The sequence below is a fragment of the Python bivittatus genome, unplaced genomic scaffold (genome assembly GCF_059951505.1).
Source record: "Python bivittatus isolate LINGU-HERP-01145 unplaced genomic scaffold, Pbiv_v1 ctg000430_np1212, whole genome shotgun sequence".
NCBI lineage: Eukaryota > Metazoa > Chordata > Lepidosauria > Squamata > Pythonidae > Python > Python bivittatus.
In genome coordinates, this window is record NW_028277071.1 from 5,632,071 (window position 1) to 5,651,385 (window position 19,315).

General features: G+C 37.9%; 1 protein-coding gene and 1 pseudogene across 1 annotated transcript; both read left to right on the forward strand.

Annotated features, from left to right (window-relative positions):
- The first annotated feature begins 4,789 nt into the window (after nt 1-4,789).
- LOC103063921 (olfactory receptor 11G2-like) lies at nt 4,790-5,755 on the forward strand. The gene has a single exon (XM_088144161.1). The coding sequence runs from the start codon at nt 4,802-4,804 to the stop codon at nt 5,753-5,755; it is 954 nt and encodes a 317-aa protein (XP_088000287.1). The 5' UTR covers nt 4,790-4,801.
- A 6,290-nt stretch (nt 5,756-12,045) lies between these two features.
- On the forward strand, nt 12,046-13,026 carry LOC103063689 (olfactory receptor 11G2-like; annotated as a pseudogene).
- Nucleotides 13,027-19,315: the final 6,289 nt, after the last annotated feature.

Sequence of the window (19,315 nt, forward strand, 5' to 3'; positions counted from 1 at the left end):
CACTAATAAACTGGCTAGATTGTTGCATCTCCAAACAGGAGTCTTAGAATTTCTTGTAATTTCTTATTGATTTCCACGTGTCAAAGGCATGGTTGCCAGCTGACCTCTTTTCTTGTGGCTTCCTCTGTACTCTTGGAATGCTTTGTTTGTTCAACACGTTATCTGAAACCAAAGCTTCCCCAATCATATTTTCCCTGATAGAGGTACACAGTTCACACTGCCTTGTGAGAAAGCTGTACTTCAATTCCTGGATGTAAGCTCCACCAATCCTCTCCCTATCACCTGAAGTCAGATGAAAAAATAGAGAGGACAAATGCCATTTCAGGGCTTTATCTTTATGTCTATGTAAACCAACAGCAGGGCCATTGGCCTGATCTTTTATCTATGGCTGAGTTTGTTCATAAATAATTCAGTTCCTACTTGTACTCAAATGTTGCCATTTCAGGTCACCTACGGTCACTGCCTGCTGCCAAATGCATCCCAACTCTTCCCTACAAGTCACTCAAGGATCAGTTGAGCCATGCCAAGGCCTCATGAAAACACTTTGCTAACCATCATCACCCAAAGACCCCCAATTGCTGTTGGACCCCACATCTGGTGTCAGATCTGCAATGTTCAAATCCCAATGAAGAAAAATCTCATGCAACCCAAGTTAAGTTCAAAAAAGATTTCATTTATTAGAACGTACGTGCAACTCTAAGCAAAGCATTGCTAAAATTAAAGCCTGCACTTTTCCCACTTAACTTTTACCCCTACTTCTCACCCCCCTCTTTCCAGGCGCCAATTGTGGTTCTCACAGAGGTGCGACCTTGCACATTCCTAACCTCTGATAACAGTCCGTCTTCCTGGCCTTTGATAATGTACCCATTCCTTCTACTTTCACTTCCCCCCTCACCCCTCCTAAAGAATGGCAGAAACAAAACAAGCAACTACTATATTAACATTTTGATTGCTGAATCATCTGGCTTTCTACCATATTTGGCCCCTCCATGTATCTATTTAAAATGCTGGATGCCTTGTTCATTGTACCATTCTCTGTAGTTACACAGATCAATCCTGAAGCCTTTCATCTGAGGCTTCCAGCTGCACTGAAAATACATCCAATTCTCCACCTCTCCCTCCAAGTCCTTGAGCACTTCTCTCCCCTCCACTATCCGCCCCCCCCTTCTTATGGAGGTAGAAGAATTCAAAGTGGAATGTGTTTTTTATTCCTAGTATAAGAGGGTATTTGATTCATTGGAAGGATCACCCAGGCATGGAACAATCATAGGAAGATGTACAAAACATACATACCTCCTTGCCTACTCTACTGTAACAGCTCTGTCTTCAATATCCTCACAGCCAAATCCACATGACCAGGTACAAGTTCCAGCTTTGTAACCTACCAGTAACTCTGACTCTATCATAGAGAAAGACCAGCTTGGAGAAACAGTAGGAGACATTTGTATGACCTGCTCCACCTAAACCTGATACAAAGAGTTCTAGAATGGGAGGAGCTCCTGATGAAGAAGTAGAAGAGATAGAAACTCCCTTCCCTTCCTGCTGTCTACATGACATGACATGAAGATCCTTGCAGGACTACTGTCTCCAACCTGAGTCAACTTATCCAATGTCAGCCATTCAAGGTAGACCAGATTAGGAAACCAGAGTTATGAATGATAATACTACTGTATTTTAATGTTACAGTAACAGAATCTTGCAAATCTGAATGCATTTCCCCCTTCCCTTTATCTTCATGAGAACTAGGGAAGGCCATGTCTGAGATGTTTTCTCAAATTATATTTCTGTCCTGGACTCAGATTTCATTTATGTGACCATTGCCTTGTTTGGAGCTCTTCCTCCTATTCCTCAAGGTTAGGGTTGTGATCAGACTTCCAGTGAGGACACAGTGAACTGAAGTCGTCCCTGAAGAAGTGGGGATGACATTACGGATGAAATCGGTGTCCGGATGTGGGATCCGGACTGGCAAAATCCCTCCGGGGAAAGAATAGATCATGAGAGTGTCCATGTGTATTCTGTACAGCAGCTCCTCATGAGAAGACAGCAGGAACCAATATTTTTGCAATCTGCTTGTGTGTTAAGTGGCTGGGAGTTATGGATTCAACCAAAGCTCATGGTCATTAATGTAGCCTGTAAGGACATAAGGTTCAACCAGTCCTCATTTTTTAATTGCTTTGGAATTAATTTTTTATGGTTTTTCAAATATTGAGAACCTCCAGAGCAGCAAATTTCATGGTTTTCATGGGTGTGTTTCCTTCGATCCTTTACAAAATAAATTCTAAGTACAAGTTTAAAAAATCTTTTATCTGTACAATGTGATCTTTAATAAAATTATTATATAAAAAAAGAAATCACACTGATCAGAGGCAGCATTCTACAAGAGGAACAGTCTTCTGTGTCTTGCTTAGAACAGACCAACCTTTGTAAAAAATATCCCACCCAGTATGGCACAAAGAATAAGCACTAATCCTGACAACTATAGGCCTTTTATTTGCCATCCCACAACATTTTAGTTATTTACAGGAATCCTAGCAAACTTACTATATTCTCATTTGAAAGAAGATTCACTTTTCCCCACTGAGCAAAAAGGAACTTACACAAATTCATGTGGCATGAAAGACCAGTTACTAATGGACAACACGATCCTTAAAAACTCAAAGAGAAGAAAAGCACACCTTTTTATGGCTTAGATACGCTATAAAAAGGCATTTGATTCTCATCTTCATAGCTAGATCAGAAAATGACTACACTGAGGGGGAGGGGCTTAGTAAAAACATTCAGAACTACTTAAGTGTTGATGAATGCATGGAAAACAAATCTGATATAGCTAATGATAAAGAGATCAGCAAGGTCAAAATTAGAGAAAGAATATTCCATTGTCGCCTTTACTATGTACTTCAGCAATGATCCCACTTAAAAAAAAAAAAAAGAAAGACTATCAGCTCTCAAATCAAGGTCCAAAAACAACTTATTTGCTATATATGTATGACCTAAAATTATTGCAAAATCAAAAACAGGACTTGAATATTTATTGAATACTGTGCTTGTATTGAATGAGGACACAGGAATGCAATTCGATCTCATCAAATGTGCAACTTTGGTGATTAAAGGAGGTAAAACTGCTGAAGAAGTTGGATTGTAGGCCAAGGGCAAAACATCTTACATCAGAAGACAAATACTTAGGATCAATGGAAACTTTAGATTTATTGGATTGCAAAATATCTCGCCCAGCAGGGCAGCTCATGAGAGGGGCTTCCCAGGAGCAGTCAAGCTTGCCACCTAACTATGTCATTCCTCCTGGAGCTCAAGAAGATCCAGTGATTGGAGGCAGCAAACCTACACCAGCCGTAAGGCCAAGTCTCTGAGCCTGGAAACAGCAATGCCTGTTTGCAAAATATTGCAGGATTAGGACAGATGGACATTCTGATATCTGATTTCCATCCAGTGAAGCAAGATGGTACTGTATATATCTTGAAAAATGACTCCAGAGTTCTTGCATATTTACTATTATTTTATTTTAGCAGTTGAATATTTTTCTGTTATATTTCAAATGTGACTGCCTCCTCTACAACACAGTATCTTCAGTTCTGAGCTCAGAAGAGTTGACCTTCAGACAAGATGAAAGGAACGATCATCTGTAAGAATTAACTGCCTTCTACCATGAGAAAACATAGCATCTTTCCATTCACAACTTAAGTAGGCCCAAAGAAACACCTTTGGGGTTTATGGATAATGATCTCTGTTCCTGAGAGACACAATCTCCAAGGGGCACCCAATACTTAACACCAGCTTTCAAGCTTGGGAGTCACACAGCACATCTTTTCTCCCTGCTCAGTCCCTGAATATGATTTTTAAGCACCACTGTAAAAATGAGGAGATGACAGCTTTTGTCATTCCTAATTCTCATTCCATTTCCACATCCTTTCTGTTGGAGGGCATAACACTGAGGTAAAGCATGAACTATTCTTCTAAGATAAGAGAGACATTTTGAGGAGGGACCATGAAAGGATTAATTTAAACATGTAGCTCTTTCATTTAGCATATAGATCTCAGCAGGAAATAGGGTTTAAATGCTAGACTAATTGCTCCTTGACTTGGGAAAGTAGACAGTTCAGTAGGACTTTAAATGAAGGATTCATCTAAACTATATTGTAATAGAGTAACAGGTGCAACTCCTGCTTTCTCCTTCTTGAACATTCCTTCTGAGATGGAGAAGACTAATCCGTAAAAAAATAAAGGTTTTGGGGAAGTATAACTGAATGATGAACACATATTTTGATGCAAAAGGTCCCTGGAACCTCCTTCAAAGGATTAGGGAGCACCTAATGAAGAAGCAGCTTTGCCTGAGCCTCAGAGGCCCTGCTGTCAATCAGAAGAAACAATATTATATTTAATGGAGTAAAGATTTGATTTGATTTGATTTGATTTGATTTGATATGAAGGAGCTTCCTGCTCCCTACTTCACACTCTATAAACAACTCCAAGGGAGCTGGCATTTGAAATGTGTTTTTTTGAAGGAGTGAGAGGAAATTCCAAACAAGGTTTCCTCCTGCTTCCATAGCTGCAGAATGCAGAACTGTGTGGAAAGGAATAAGGGGTGATAAACCCCTAATGCAGGCCTGTCCTGTAGAAAATAGAAGAGTCTTCTTCACTTATTTCACACAACCACACAAAGATATTAAATAGATTATAATCTTCAGACATTATAGTTAGATTCATCTGAAGGGAAGCACACTGAGGGAAGTCACAATGAAATTAAAGAATATGAATTCAAGATGGAACTTCTGTTATCTCATTCCAGATGGAGTCCACCAACTGGACTACAGTTGAAGAATTTGTTTTGTTAGGATTTGGAATTTCACAACACAAACGCTTGCTGCTCCTCATCTTTTTCACTATTCTCTATGTGCTCACCTTGGCTGAGAACATCACCATTATTATCTTGGTGCTTCTGGACATTCACCTGGGCCAGCTTCCTATGTATATCTTGCTGAGCAACTTCTCCTGGCTGGAAATGTGTTATGTGTCCACCACAGTTCCTCGCATGCTCTTTGATTTAGCAGTCCCTGGTGGAATCATTTCCTTCAATGAGTGTTTCATCCAATTCTACATCTTCTTCTCCCTAGGTAGTTCTGAATGCTTATTCCTCTCAACCATGGCCTTAGATCGCTTTCTGGCCATCTGTTGCCCACTGTACTACCTGCATATTATGTCTCACAATTTCTGTTATGCTCTGGTGGCTTTTTGTTGGCTTCTTGGCTTCTTGTGGTACATTGTTCCTGCAGTGTTGATTTCTCAATTATCCTTTTGTGGTTCCAATGTCATTGATCATTTTTTGTGTGACACTGGTCCAATCCTATCCTTAGCCTGCCCTCCACTTGGAAATGGTCCCATTCTAAGCCAGATTTTAGTCAGTGGTTTGGTCATAGGCAATATGTTATTTGTTGTGCTTTCCTACAGTACTGTAATTATCACCCTGATAAAGAGTCCTAGCCAGGGCAGTTGTAGGAAGGCCTTTTCTACTGTTTCATTCCATCTAATTGTGGTCTCACTTTTCTATGGCTCAGTGGCAGGGATGTACTTAATACCAGGTGGGGAAAGTCAGTTAGGTGTCACTAAGGCAGTGACTCTCTTCTATACTGCCGTTACTCCCTTTCTCAACCCCTTGATCTACTGTCTGAGGAACAATCAGGTGAAAGAAGCAATGGGCAGATTGCTAAGAAGAAAGGTGAGACAAAGGTGGAACAAGGAATAGTTTGAAAATTGCAGAGGAAGGATATAAGAAAAATCAAACTTAAGCACCAAAATATACAGTCTAAACCAAAGCATGCTTCTTTAATAAAGCTTACGTCATCCTGAAAAGCAAAATTCCTTTGTCCAAGTCTGCTTCTAAGCCTCACATGCCTTCCATAATATGGAGAGAAAGCTTATCAAATTTTCACATGAGACAAAATGGGATGGAATAGCTAGTATCCTACATGACAAAAATACAAGTGATCTCGAGAGGCTAGAAAAATGGTCTGAAGGTAACAGAATGAAATTTAGCAGAGGAAAGTTCACTTAGAAAACAAAAATCAAATGAACACTTATAGGATAGGAAACATCTTGCTTGGTATTGGCCAGAGGGACCTTGGAATATTTGTTCATTAGAAACTCAATTTGAGTTTGCATTGTGAATGGCTGCAAAAAGCAAAACACAGATGTAGGTGCATCAATGGAAGCATAGTTTCCAAATCACAGGACATAATTTTCCCTAGGATCCACCTTGAGTTCTGGGTCCATTCTAGACACCACCCTTTAAACAAGGATTCAGGGGAATTGAAACAGGTCCAGAGATGGGCCACAAGAATGATCAGATTTTCTTATGAAAAGAGAATGAAGGAGGTGAACATATTTTGCTTTGAGAAAAGAAGACAGATGAGGGATATTGATGTAGAGCTGGACCATGATTAATTATTAAAGCTAGCAAACAAGCTAAATTCCAGTTAGCAATTAGACATGGTGTTCTGGACAGTTGATTACTATAGAAATTTTCATCTGGATGAAATTCCGACCAGCAGATATGTTTTAGTTGAAAGCAGCAAGATCCTGCAAGTGCTACTATGTTAGGTAATTGTTGAGAATACCGGAACTCCTGGGAGAATACAGGAACAAGTCAATAGTTCATGAGTCACAGAATTTGTTGGGGAAGGACTTCTCTTTTGCTGTACTCCTAAAATGAAAAGCACCTACATACATCACAAAGGTTTTGGTTTCATGGGAAAGATCTAACACACAGCACACAGAATCCTTCTTCTGATTTTTTCCCATGTTTTTTAAGAGAGAGGCAAATTTTAATTTCATATTCTGGCACGTAAAGCAATTGATGCAGTCTTCAGTTAAGGCAATTAACCAAGCATGTTTTTTCCCTTCACCTTTATTCCTTCTCTGCTTCAGCTACAAAGGAATAGGAATGTGGGAATGCTTTATTATTACTTACACTAGTATATCTAAATCAACTATTTCATGTATGTATGTATGTATGTATGTATGTATGTATGTATATATATATATATATATATATATATATATATATATATACTGTATACACACACACACACACATACATTCACACACACACACACATTTTTAATTACAGAAATAAAAACTAATACAAACTAAACTCAGAGAAGAAAATGAAAATGAAAAGAGAGAGTAATATGTGCAATGAAGGGGGGAAAAAGAAAAACGAAAGAGTGAGATAAAGAAAAAGAAAAGAAATATATAAAGAAGTGACTTCTATTCTTCATCACAACAAGTATAAACAAGTTTGGTAGCTCTTCACCCCTATAAGGTTACAAACAGATATCTCTTCTTCCCATAACCCATTCCTTATCTATAAGCAAATCCACAAGACATCAGCTTTTCAATCCCAGTGTCAGCAAAAAAGCTGTAAAATGTTGCTAGAACTTTATAAAAACATGCCTTATTTTAACCTTGATCAAATAAACCAACTTTATATTCCTTTCTTTTACTTCTGAAAATCTTAATGTTTAATTAATTTAAATTTTGTCATAGGATTTGATCTCTCTTCAATTTTTCTTTGTCCCATCGCAAAGGCTTTTTCGAGGCTTCACCAAGCCACTTTTGTAAATTCAATAAAAAGATATTATCCAGGTCATTCTCTTGGTTTACTATTTGCTATTTGCTACTATTCAATAAAAAGATATTATCCAGGTCATTCTCTTGGTTTACTATTTGCTATTTGCTACTATTACTTTCCCCTTTAAATTATTATAAAATCAAAAGCAGAACTTGAATATACATTGAACACTGTCCTTCTATCCAGTGAGGATACAAGAAGGCAATTTGAATTTTATTGAATACTGTGCTTGTATTGAATGAGGACACAGGAATGCAATTCGATCTCATCAAATGTGCAACTTTGGTGATTAAAGGAGGTAAAACTGCTGAAGAAGTTGGATTGCAGGCCAAGGGCAAGACATCTGACACCAAGAGACAAATACTTAGGATCTATGGAAACTTTAGATTTATTACACTCCAAAATATCTCACCCAGCAGCAGTGCTAGATTTAGACTTGGTGAGGCCCTAAGCTATATAAACCTTGGAGGCTCAATGTTAAAAAGTTATGCCAGAAGATCTCACTAAGGTGCATACCAAATCAGGACCTTGGGTCGCTGCAAAAAAATTGAAAACATACACACACACACTTTAATTATTTAATTGCAAAGTATTTAAAATGAAAAATACAAATTATTTTCAAATGAATGCATTTACTGATTACATAATTATCATTTGGCTGGCTTGATTTGTCTCTTAGATTATAATGTAGTATTCCCTGGAAACAAGACTTAAATGTAAATTTTAAAATAATTTTAAGAGACATGAATATATATAAAAAATGTTGACAAAATAAGTAATTGGGATCACTTTTATTAGTAGAAGTAATAATGAACTCATTTGCAAAATGAAAAAAATTGATATTCTGACATTTTGTGAGGCCCTGCAGATTATGAGGCCGCAAACCAGTGTTTCTCAATCTTAGTAACTTTAAGATGTCAGGACTTCAACTCCAAGAGTTCTGGCTGGGGAATTCTGGGAGTTGAAGTCCAGACACTTTAAAGTTGCTAGGGTTGAGAATCACTGCCCTAAATCTGCACTACCCAGCAGGGCAGCTCATGACTCCTCCTCCCAGGAAGAGCCAAGCTGGCCACCTAGCTATTTTTTTAATCTATTTTTTTTATTGCTTTTAAAATAAGAGAAAAAGAAAAAAAAGGGAACAAAACACAAAAATACACACATTATCAAATAAAAATACATAACAACAGCTTAAAAATGAAATAAGTCTTGTCTTGTGTCAGAAATGCAGGAACTGGAAGGAAGATCATTATTAATCTAAATTTAAAAGATTTTAAACTTTAATAAAAATATAGATTTATATCATTCTTGCCCAATGCCAGGCCACATTGATGAAATAGAATGAAATAAGTGAAAAGAATAAACCGGAAAAAATATATATAAAGTCTAATATGTCATTGCAACAGTTACAGTTCTATATATAATTTTCTAATACAAACATTATGGAAGTATCTCTATATTTATTTCTAATACATTTATATAACTATCATGCTTTTTTTTAACCTACTGTATTTTGCATAAATGCATCCCATATTTCATTATTCTTGTCCATACAAAGTCTATAGGCAATCTATTCATAAGTAGCAAGTGCAAACAGGAATTCCATCCATTGAGTGAACGGGGCCATACATCTGTCTTTCCAATGCTGCAGTATCAATCTTTCAGCCATAGTAAGGGCATAGAGAATCCATTTCCGTTGTCCAGATGTCAAATTCCATGTACTAGGTATATAGTTCAAAAGAATATTATCCTCTGAAAATTTTAGCTTTTGTCGCACAGTCACATTTATAGAGTCCACTACTTTCTCCCAGAACTTAGCAAGGATAGTACATTGTAAAAATATGTGTTTTAGAGAGGCATTGTCCTTATTATATCTCCAATAACATGCTGTCTTAGACAATCCTTTTCTATACAAATGTCATGGAGTCCAATGAGTTCTAAAGATCATTTTTTGTTGTATAAGTCATAGTTGAAGGTCCACTGACACTCTTGTTATAGAAGTTAAGACATTCTCCCATTGTCTAGGCAACATAGGAACCTCAAATTCTTTATTCCAATTATCTCTTAGCATCTGCAGATCAAACTGATTTATTGATAGCAAATATCTATAAAAAGTAATCGTTTTTCTTTAGTTTTAAAGGATTTAACAAGTTGTTCTAGTATCTCAAGTGTCACAGAAGCTGAAAATGCTGCTGGTCCAAACAAAGTTGATAACAGATGTTGTAGCTGTAAATATATTGTCATTGGGAACCTGCCACCTAGCTATGTCACTCCTCCTGGAGCTCGACAACAACCAGTGATCAGAGGCAGCAAAACTGCACCAACCATAAGGCCAAGTCTCTGAGCCTGGAAACAGCAATGCCTGTTTGCAAAATATTGCAGGATTAGGACAGATGGACATTCTGATATCTGATTCCCATCCAGTGAAGCAAGATCTTGAAAAATGACTCCAGAGTTCTTGGGTATTTACTATTATTTTATTTTAGCAGCTGAATATTTTTCTGTAATATTTCAAATGTGACTGCCTCCTCTACAACACATTATCTCCACTTCAGAGCCCACAAAGCTGGACCTTTAGGCAAGATGAAAGGAATGATCATCTGTAAGAATTAACTGCCTTCTACCATAAGAAAACATAGCATCTTTCCATTCATAACTTAAGTAGGCCCAAAGAAACACCTTTGGGGTTTATGGATAATGATCTCTGTTCTTGAGACACACAATTTCCAAGGGACATCCAATACTTAACACCAGCCTTCAAGGCTTGGGAGTCACACAGCGCATCCTTTCTTCCTGCTCAGTCCCTGAATGTGATTTTTAAGCACCACTATAAGAATGAGAAGATGACAGCTTTTTCTCATTCCTAATTTTCATTCCATCTGAACATCCTTTCTGTAGGAGGGAGTAACACTGAGGTAAAGCATGAACTATTCTTCTAAGATAAGAGAGACTTACAATGTGAGGAAGGACCATGAAGGGATTAATTTGATCAGCTACCACCTTCTCAAGAAAGAAGAGGTTTGGTCAGGGCGATGCTGTGACAACAATAAGTAATGACTATCAACAGTAAACCATAGCTTTGGTTTTTAAACTACATTTCTAATTGTAATTCAGTCAGACAAATACATGGGTTACCTGCTTTCAGCGATAACAGTTAACAAATGTCCAACTCCATTTATTAGCTCTTCTACTTTGCATTTATACTGTATTTCAGCACAAAATGGTGTTTAATTTCTAGACTAACAGGTCCTTCCCTTGGGAAAGCAGACTGTGCAGTTGGACTTTAAATGAAGGATTCGCCTAAACTATTTGCTAACAGAATGCTTTCTGTTTCTGCTTTCTCCTCCCTGAGAAATCCCTTCTCAAATGGGGAAGACTAAGCCCCCAAAAAAGAAAGGTTTGGGGGGAATATAAATGAATAATGAGCAATTGTTTCAATGCAATGGAACCTCCTTTCATGGATTAAGGAGCACCTAATGAGGAAGGAGTGCCTGAGCACCAGAGGAAACAATATTGTATTTCATGGAGTAAAGGTTTGATCTGACACAAGGGAGTTTCCTACATTCCTGTGAAACTCAATGGAGAAGTTCAGAAATATTTCCAAACAAGGTTTTTTCTCAAGAAATGATATCATATTTGAGAATTTCACAGATTAAGTCTTCTTGCACTCTGTGTAAATGCCTAAGAGAGCTAGTGATGGCAATGCAGCTTTTGGAAAGAAGGGGTGGGAGGAAATTCCCATCAGTGTTTTATCCTGCCTTCTATAGCTACAGAGAGCGCTACTGCATAGGAAGCAGTGAGCGATGACAAGCTGGCCAGACCTACGGCAAATGGTACAGTCAGGCTGATGTCTCCTTTGCTCGCTTCACAGTTCCTCAAGAAGGCAATAAGCCATTTTATTACAAACTTCATGATCTCCAGACATTGTGTTCAGATTCATCTGAAGGGAACACATTGAGTGAGGGTGATATAAATAAACATCCCCTTCCTTCCTTCCTTCCTTCCTTCCTTCCTTCCTTCCTTCCTTCCTTCCTTCCTTCCTTCCTTCCTTCCTTCCTTCCTTCCTTCCTTCCTCTTTCTGATTAGTTTTTAATCACAGTATGCAAAAATGTAATAACCTGCTGATGATTCATTTAAAAAGCATGGCTGGTCAATAAGTGTATAATAGACTATGCATTAGTAATTACTTTGTTTGTACCAAATATTTACAGATTTGTTGTGGAAAATTAGAGTTAGAAGATGTTAGAGTACTTTGATGTCCCCATCTCTACACACATACAAGCATATATACATGCACACATACACAAACACAGGGATTTTTGCTTAGCTTCTTCTTTTGGAAGAGAAGTGGTAACTTGAAATTATAGAATATGGTTCAAGATGGAAATTATCTTATCTTATTCCAGATGGTATCAACCAACTGGACTTCAGTTGAGGAATTTGTGTTGCTAGGATTCAGAATTGGACCACACAACCGCTTGCTGCTCCTCATCTTTTTCACTATTCTCTATGTGCTCACCTTGGCTGAGAACATCACCATTATTATCTTGGTGCTTCTGGACACCCACCTGGGCCAGCTTCCTATGTATATCCTGCTGAGCAACTTCTCCTGGCTGGAAATGTCCTATGTGTCCACCACAGTTCCTCGCATGCTCTTTGATTTAGCAGTCCCTGGTGGAATAATTTCCTTCAAAGAGTGTTTCATCCAATTCTACATCTTCTTCTCCCTTGGCTGCACTGAATGTTTTTTCCTCTCAGCCATGGCCTTAGATCGGTATCTGGCCATCTGCCACCCTCTGCGCTACCCACATATTATGTCTCAAAATGTCTGCTACATTCTGGTGGCTGTTTGTTGGATTGTTGGCTTTCTGTGGTATCTTGTTCCAGCAACGTTGATCTCTAAGTTGTCCTTTTGTGGTTCCAATGTCATTGACCACTTTTTGTGTGACCCTGGTCCAATCCTATCCTTGGCCTGCCCTCCACTTGGAAAAGCTCCCATTTTCAGCCAGATTTGTCTCAATGGACTACTCATAGGCAATATCTCCTTTGTCGTGGTCTCCTATAGCATTGTGATTTTCACTCTAATGAAGACCTCCAACAAAAGCAGTCGTAGGAAGGGCTTTTCTACCATCTCTTTCCATCTAGTTGTGCTCACACTTTTCTATGGCTCAGTGGCAGGGATGTACTTAATACCAGGTGGGGAAAGTCAGTTAGGTGTCACTAAGGCAGTGACTCTCTTCTATACTGCCGTTACGCCCTTTCTCAACCCCTTGATCTACTGTCTGAGGAACAATCAGGTGAAAGAAGCAATGGGCAGATTGCTAAGGAGGAAGGTGAGACTGATATGGAGGAAGTAATTATCTAATATTTGCAAAAGAGATATATAAGCAAAATCAAACTAAAACACCAAAACCTACAGACAATGCAAACCACAAAACATGCTTCTTTAAAAAGTAAATGTTTATGTCATCTTGAAAATTCGAAGTCCGGCATCCCTGGACTGCATCTCGTCCTCATAATACCCCATCTAGATTATTCCAAGGCTCAGTCCTGGGTCTTGCCAAGCCCCACACACCTGGGTAAAATCAAAGGAGAAAAAGTACACAGATTTTAATAAGGCGTTTTAATGTAATATGGTATAAGTGCAGAAGTTTGATAACTGTAAGAAAAAAATTCTAGCCTTATTTACTGTATACTGAGTTAATTAAGTAAGAATCTCTTTCAGTAATTTAAAGTAATTCTTCCCAGGTTTCTTTCAATCTGAGCATGTTGCTATTTATGAGATAAGCTGTCTCCTGATTTGTCAGCTATCTCTTGACTGTTCATGTCTATTCTCTTGTCATTTCCTTTCTTAGCCTCCCCAAAATCTCTTACAGGTTGTCTACTCTTCAATATTTTTAATGACTTGAATGAAGAAATGGAAGCAAAGCTTTCCAGATTTGCAAATGAGACAAATGGGGTGGAATAGCTAATATCCTAGAAGACAGAAAGAACTTCACTTTGGAAACAAAAATCAAATTAAGTTATAGGGTGGGGAATGCTTGCCAAAGCAATGGATAGAGTGATCTTGGAATATTAATTGATTAAAGACTGAGTGTGAATTTACCTTGTGTGTGGCTTCAAAAAGGCAAGTACAAATTTAGCCTGTGTCAAAAAATATACAGTATATAGTTCCCAAATCACAGGACATTATTTCACTCGGGTCCACTTGGGTACTGTGCCCAGTTCTGGAGATCACACTTTAAGAAGAAGTCAGAGAATTGCAACAGGCCCAGAGAACCAGAAATGATGACCAGATTCTCCTAGGTAAAGAACTAAAGGAACTGAGCATGTGTGCCATTGAGATGGGGATATGGGAGCACTCTTCAAATATCTGAAATTATGTCACACAAAAGAAAAGAAAAGCCTGTTCTCTACTCTTCCAGAATGCAGAACACACAACAATGGATTTAAGTCACAGAAAGGCAGATTCCATTTCAATGTCAGGAAAAATATCTTAACAGTCAGAGCTATTTGACAGTGGAAGCAGTGACCCAGAATGGTAGAGGAATCCACTTTACTGGATGTGTTCAGTGAGAGGCTAGGAAGCCATCTGAGATGCCTCAATTTGGATTCCTGTGCTGAGCACCCTTCGCTGGTCTGAATGGCCTTGTTTTGACCTTTATCATTCTGATCCCATGATTCTATGTGATTTTAAAAAATAAATATTATGAGAAGCTGAATCCCAGTGCATTGCTTGGGGATAGTTGGTACATTTTCAGAAAGAGAACAAATGGGTGATTCCATGAAATGATAACTATTGTTTGAATATCACAATACAGTTAAAATTAAAATGTCAAAGCATAGTGTTAAATTGTCTTCCCAGCTCAAGGAAGCAAAGATTTATTAAGGAATGCTGAATGTTATCTTTCAATCTTACTGGAATTATTATCTCCTAATAATTTTTTGCAACAGCAATTTCGAGGATTAAGAATAGCAAAGAAAATAGCATATTCCTAAGTATAATATACACAGTCTAGGTATTCCCATCTCCCACAATTATTTTTAAGGCATCTCCAGACACTATAAACCATTATTCTACCAGATCTTAGATGATTTTTGACTTTCATAAAATGACAAGTTGCAGAATTCCTGCTATGAAAATCTTTCTAACATTTTACAAGGACACCCTCAGTAAGAGTTCCTGTAAGTTCTTTCTTGATACACCATAACAGTCACTTCCAAATAAATGCCCAGTCTCTGGCCCCAGTAGAAAGCAAATGGATAGTCTACCAAGATATTAGACATCTTATTAGAAGCTGGGGACACCAAGCAGCATCTTCTTGGTGTGGAGAAAAGAGCAAAGGGAAGTTTATTTATATTCCTCCAAATGAAAAAAAAAATCCTTTTAGTGTAACTTTTTAAGGTAATGATAAAGACACTCTTGATTCCTGGTGAATATATCAAAGAACAGCCTGATCTTCAAAGCCTTCCTGAATAACATCAGGTGGGAACAACACATATCTTGGAGGAGATTTTGTTCCAGAGGCAGGCACTGTGACATAAAAAGCATGCTTCTTGGGTCCCAGTAGATGACATTGTTTAATCAAGGAGATTTGAAGAACACCAACTCGCCAGCTCTTACTGCCTGGGCACATACCATGGGAGATAGAGAGTCCCTCAAATAACCTGGCCCTATACCATGTACAGATTTACAGTTGGTAACCAGTACCTGGAATTTTGCCTGGAAGCATACTAACAACTTGTGCAGCTTACAAAGAAGGGGTATGTTCATCCCTTCCCATGCCACTGCATTCTGGACCAGTTGAAGCTTCCAAATATTCTTCAAGAGTGGCCCCATGTAAAGGGCATTGCAATAATCAAGCCCCAAAGTGATTGGATCATGAGTGATTGTCTGAAGGGCTTCCTGATCCAAGAGAGGGCACAACTGGAGAGGCAAATACCTTCTTGGCCACAGGTTCCACCTGTTCTTCTAAAAGGAGTTGAAAGTGCAAGAAAACCCCCAGATTGTGTACCACTCTTGAATGGGGAAGTGCAATCCAAGATTAAAAGTGGAAAATCCATGGATCTGGCGGACCCTAATATCCACAGCTACTCAGTCTTGGTAGGATTAAGTCAAAGTCTGCTTCTCCCCATCCAGACCTCACAGCCTCTAGACACTGGGATAGGACCTCAACAGCATCACTTGGCCAGCTTGGGATCAAGAGATATAATTGGGTATCATCAGTATATCAATGATACCAGCCAATAAACTGGCAGATGACCTTATCCAGTGGTTTCATGTCCATGTTAAATGGAGGGGGGGGGTTGAATCCTGTGGTACCCCATAAAGGAAGGGCCAAGGGAGTGACCTCCCCCATCATACCAACACCAAATATGTTTTAAAATATTCTGAAACAAAGCTTTACCTAACTAATGTTTGCCAGGAATCTGAATCTTTAGGAGAAGGCCTCTGGGAACTTACAAAATCTCGACCATTTCTCAGATGAATCTACTTCTCTCTCATACACTTTAGAAAACAAAGACAACATACTCTGGAATGTTCTCCAATGAAATCCAGGAGACTTTATTTTTAATCAACATTAATAGGATTGCATTGTAAGGTCTTCCAAGAACAAGCACAACCCATAGTTTTAAATTATTGAAGAAATCTGTCTGAATGTACTGGAATGGTGGACAAAATGCAGTCTTTGGCTATCTCTTCTCAGTTTATCATATATTGGATGAAAAATTTCTACTTTGAAGCTGAGATTATGAATTTAAATTCAGGATCATATGGGGGTTTTTAATAAAAATGAATATAAAATACTGTCTTCCTGGCTTTAAACTCATATATGAAATTGATCTAGTTCAAGGGATTAACTATTTAGTGTTTTTGAGTCTCAGCCAAGAGACTCACCCAAGCTTGATCATGCAAATTAACTTTAGGCAACAAACCAATTATACGTTGATAAGTCATATATATATATATATATATATATATATATATATATATATTTAACTGAGAAATGTTTATATATACAGTATATATATAAAACATTTCTCAGTTAAATGGATTGGTAATCTAAGAATCTAATTATACAAAATATGGTGGCCTAATGTATGACCACAATAGTGGGAGATACTTGGAATAGTTTATTCAACATTAAAGAACATCCATAAAGAACTTTAAAATGATTTTATGGCATAATCCCAATATTCCTATCAGTAGTCATTCCTTACTCTGGAAAAATAGGATGGGAACAGGAACCTTCCTGTGAATTGCATACCTGGGAAATCTTTTAACTGCTTTCACATCTTCAGATAGCATACCAAGGGTCTTCACATGCTATATTTCAATTAAAAGAGCATCATCAGTCTTTGGGGGTAGAATCTGAAGAATATTAGTCCACTTCTGATTTTGGATAGTTGGAAACAGAAAGACTAAGGAAGTCTTTACGTTGTGACCCAGATTGTTGAAAGGATCAATTACATATAAATGTTCTCATTACTTTCTCTGAACAACATTAGTGTCATCTGTTACATACAATATTGTATTGGTTTTCACCTATAAAACCCCATAAGGCTAGGATCCCTGTTACCACCATGATCATCCTGGAAGTACAGTAATGCTACTGGTTCCCTCTCTTTGGGATGTTAGAGGGTCAAGAGCTACAAAGGAGGCTTTTTCTGGGGAGACCCCAATCATTCCAGAATAACCTACTGGCTGGAGTTTAGATGGAGCCCTGCTTGTAGAATTCCGGGCAGATATAAAGATTTTGCTATTTCAAGGAGTTTGAGGGCTTGAGACACCAATCATATTGCGCTGTTGTAATAGCTGTTGCTTTAAAGGACCTTTCTATTAATTGATAATATTTTTATGTGAGCTGAATGAAGCTTGTGGAATCAAATGGGTAATTGTGTAAGCAAGCAAAAAAATCCATAACAAATTACAGATTGTGTACTCATAAGTCAAGTCTCTGTTTTTGGAAAACAATTTTTCCAATTGTTCTTATTTAAGATGACCACAGCCCAGATTTATGAATTGGTCTTGATAGATGGTTTGTTCAGCATCACCCAAATTGTTTGGGTATATAGATTGCGGTCAGCAATAACAGGAATTACTTTGCAGAACTGGAAAAGCACAAGGGCACTTAGCACTTTGGCCAGCAGTAGAATATCTCATAGGAAAGGAAAAATGATCCGACACTAAAATCAATACCCAGAAACCTGTTTAGGCAATTTGGCAAAAAAAATCTACATCTTTTACAGTTTCGTGTCCAGTGCCAGAAAATAAGAGTTTATAAAATCTCAGTTAAGCTTGTGAGATGTGTGAGTGCACACACACACACAGACACACACACACATCTATTGAGCAACTTTGATTCCTGGGGTCTAGACAGACACATCTGTGTCATTTTCTTGGAAGGAGTACAGAAAGAGTACTTTAGTAATCTATTTTTATAGCTGATAAAGATTAGTTGCTTTATTTATATTCTGTGAATGTTTGGGGGATTTATGATGGGTTGTTATTGCTATTTAAAAAATAAGTGTCATAAACACACTGCTTGATATTCTGTATTTCAACTTTGAGATATTCAAAGAACTTTCTTTCCCATTATTAAGTTCTTGAGGTCAAGATCAGGAGCAACAAACTTTTAACAACCTATAGGAAAGGACGAAAGGGACTGTAGCAATCTCACTGGAATTACTGTATTGTCTTATGGAAACTTGACACTTTCCACAGACAGTGAGAGAAGAGGAATGCTTGGAATGTTTTCACAGGTGAACTATCCAAGAGAGCCTCACCTTGGAAAGCTTGCAATTGTGGTTGGTAGAGCAGAAGTCAATGTGGTTGAAGAAATGAAGCTTAGAACTGCTGGGGAACTCATGCCAGGAAGATTTTCAAACTTAACTCCTTTCTGATTTCACAAGACAGTTTGTCTAGGAGTTTGGAGAGATCCTTTGGTGATAGTCCCCTATCAGAGCCCTATGATGAGAATCCTTTCAAACAATTTCTCAGCATCGAGCACATCGTAACTTATATCATTAGCAGATCCTACTTGGTGGCTGACCAACACCTTTGAGAAGGACCAAGGTAAGATGTTGTTGTGCCACTTGGAAGGTAATGCATGTGCAATATATGGCTGAAATGTATTGACTTAGCAGAATAATCTTATAAAATAAAAACTTTTATAGAGGCATATTCTACCTTAAATGTTTTTCTGATTTTAATAATTGCAACCATGGGGCTATATTGAAGCAGATGATTTCAACTACTTCTTCCCTTTCTTCTTGCAGGAAGGTTCTAGAAGGACATCCCTAATAAACCTGCTATTTTCTTAGCTTCTCTTAGTACTGGCAATATATCTCTGGGTTTCATATCCAAGCAATCTTTCTTGAATGTAATGTTGGAGACATTACATTGTGTGTTTTCTTCATTTTGGAGTTCCTCCTAAGCTAATCAGCTGAATCTGAGAAATTGTCCTAAGTTTATTGTACAGGTTGAAGTACACGAAATGTTCAATCTATAATTCAGCTAATTCTTGCCTGTCAGTGGAGCATAGCTATTTCATTCTTTGGAAACTGCAAGGGCTCAGTAAAAAGCAGAATTAGAATTAAGGCAAATTGTTTCTGTAGCAATTCAGAAGTCATGTGATGTTACCCTTTAAAAAAAAACACACACACTGCTGTGTC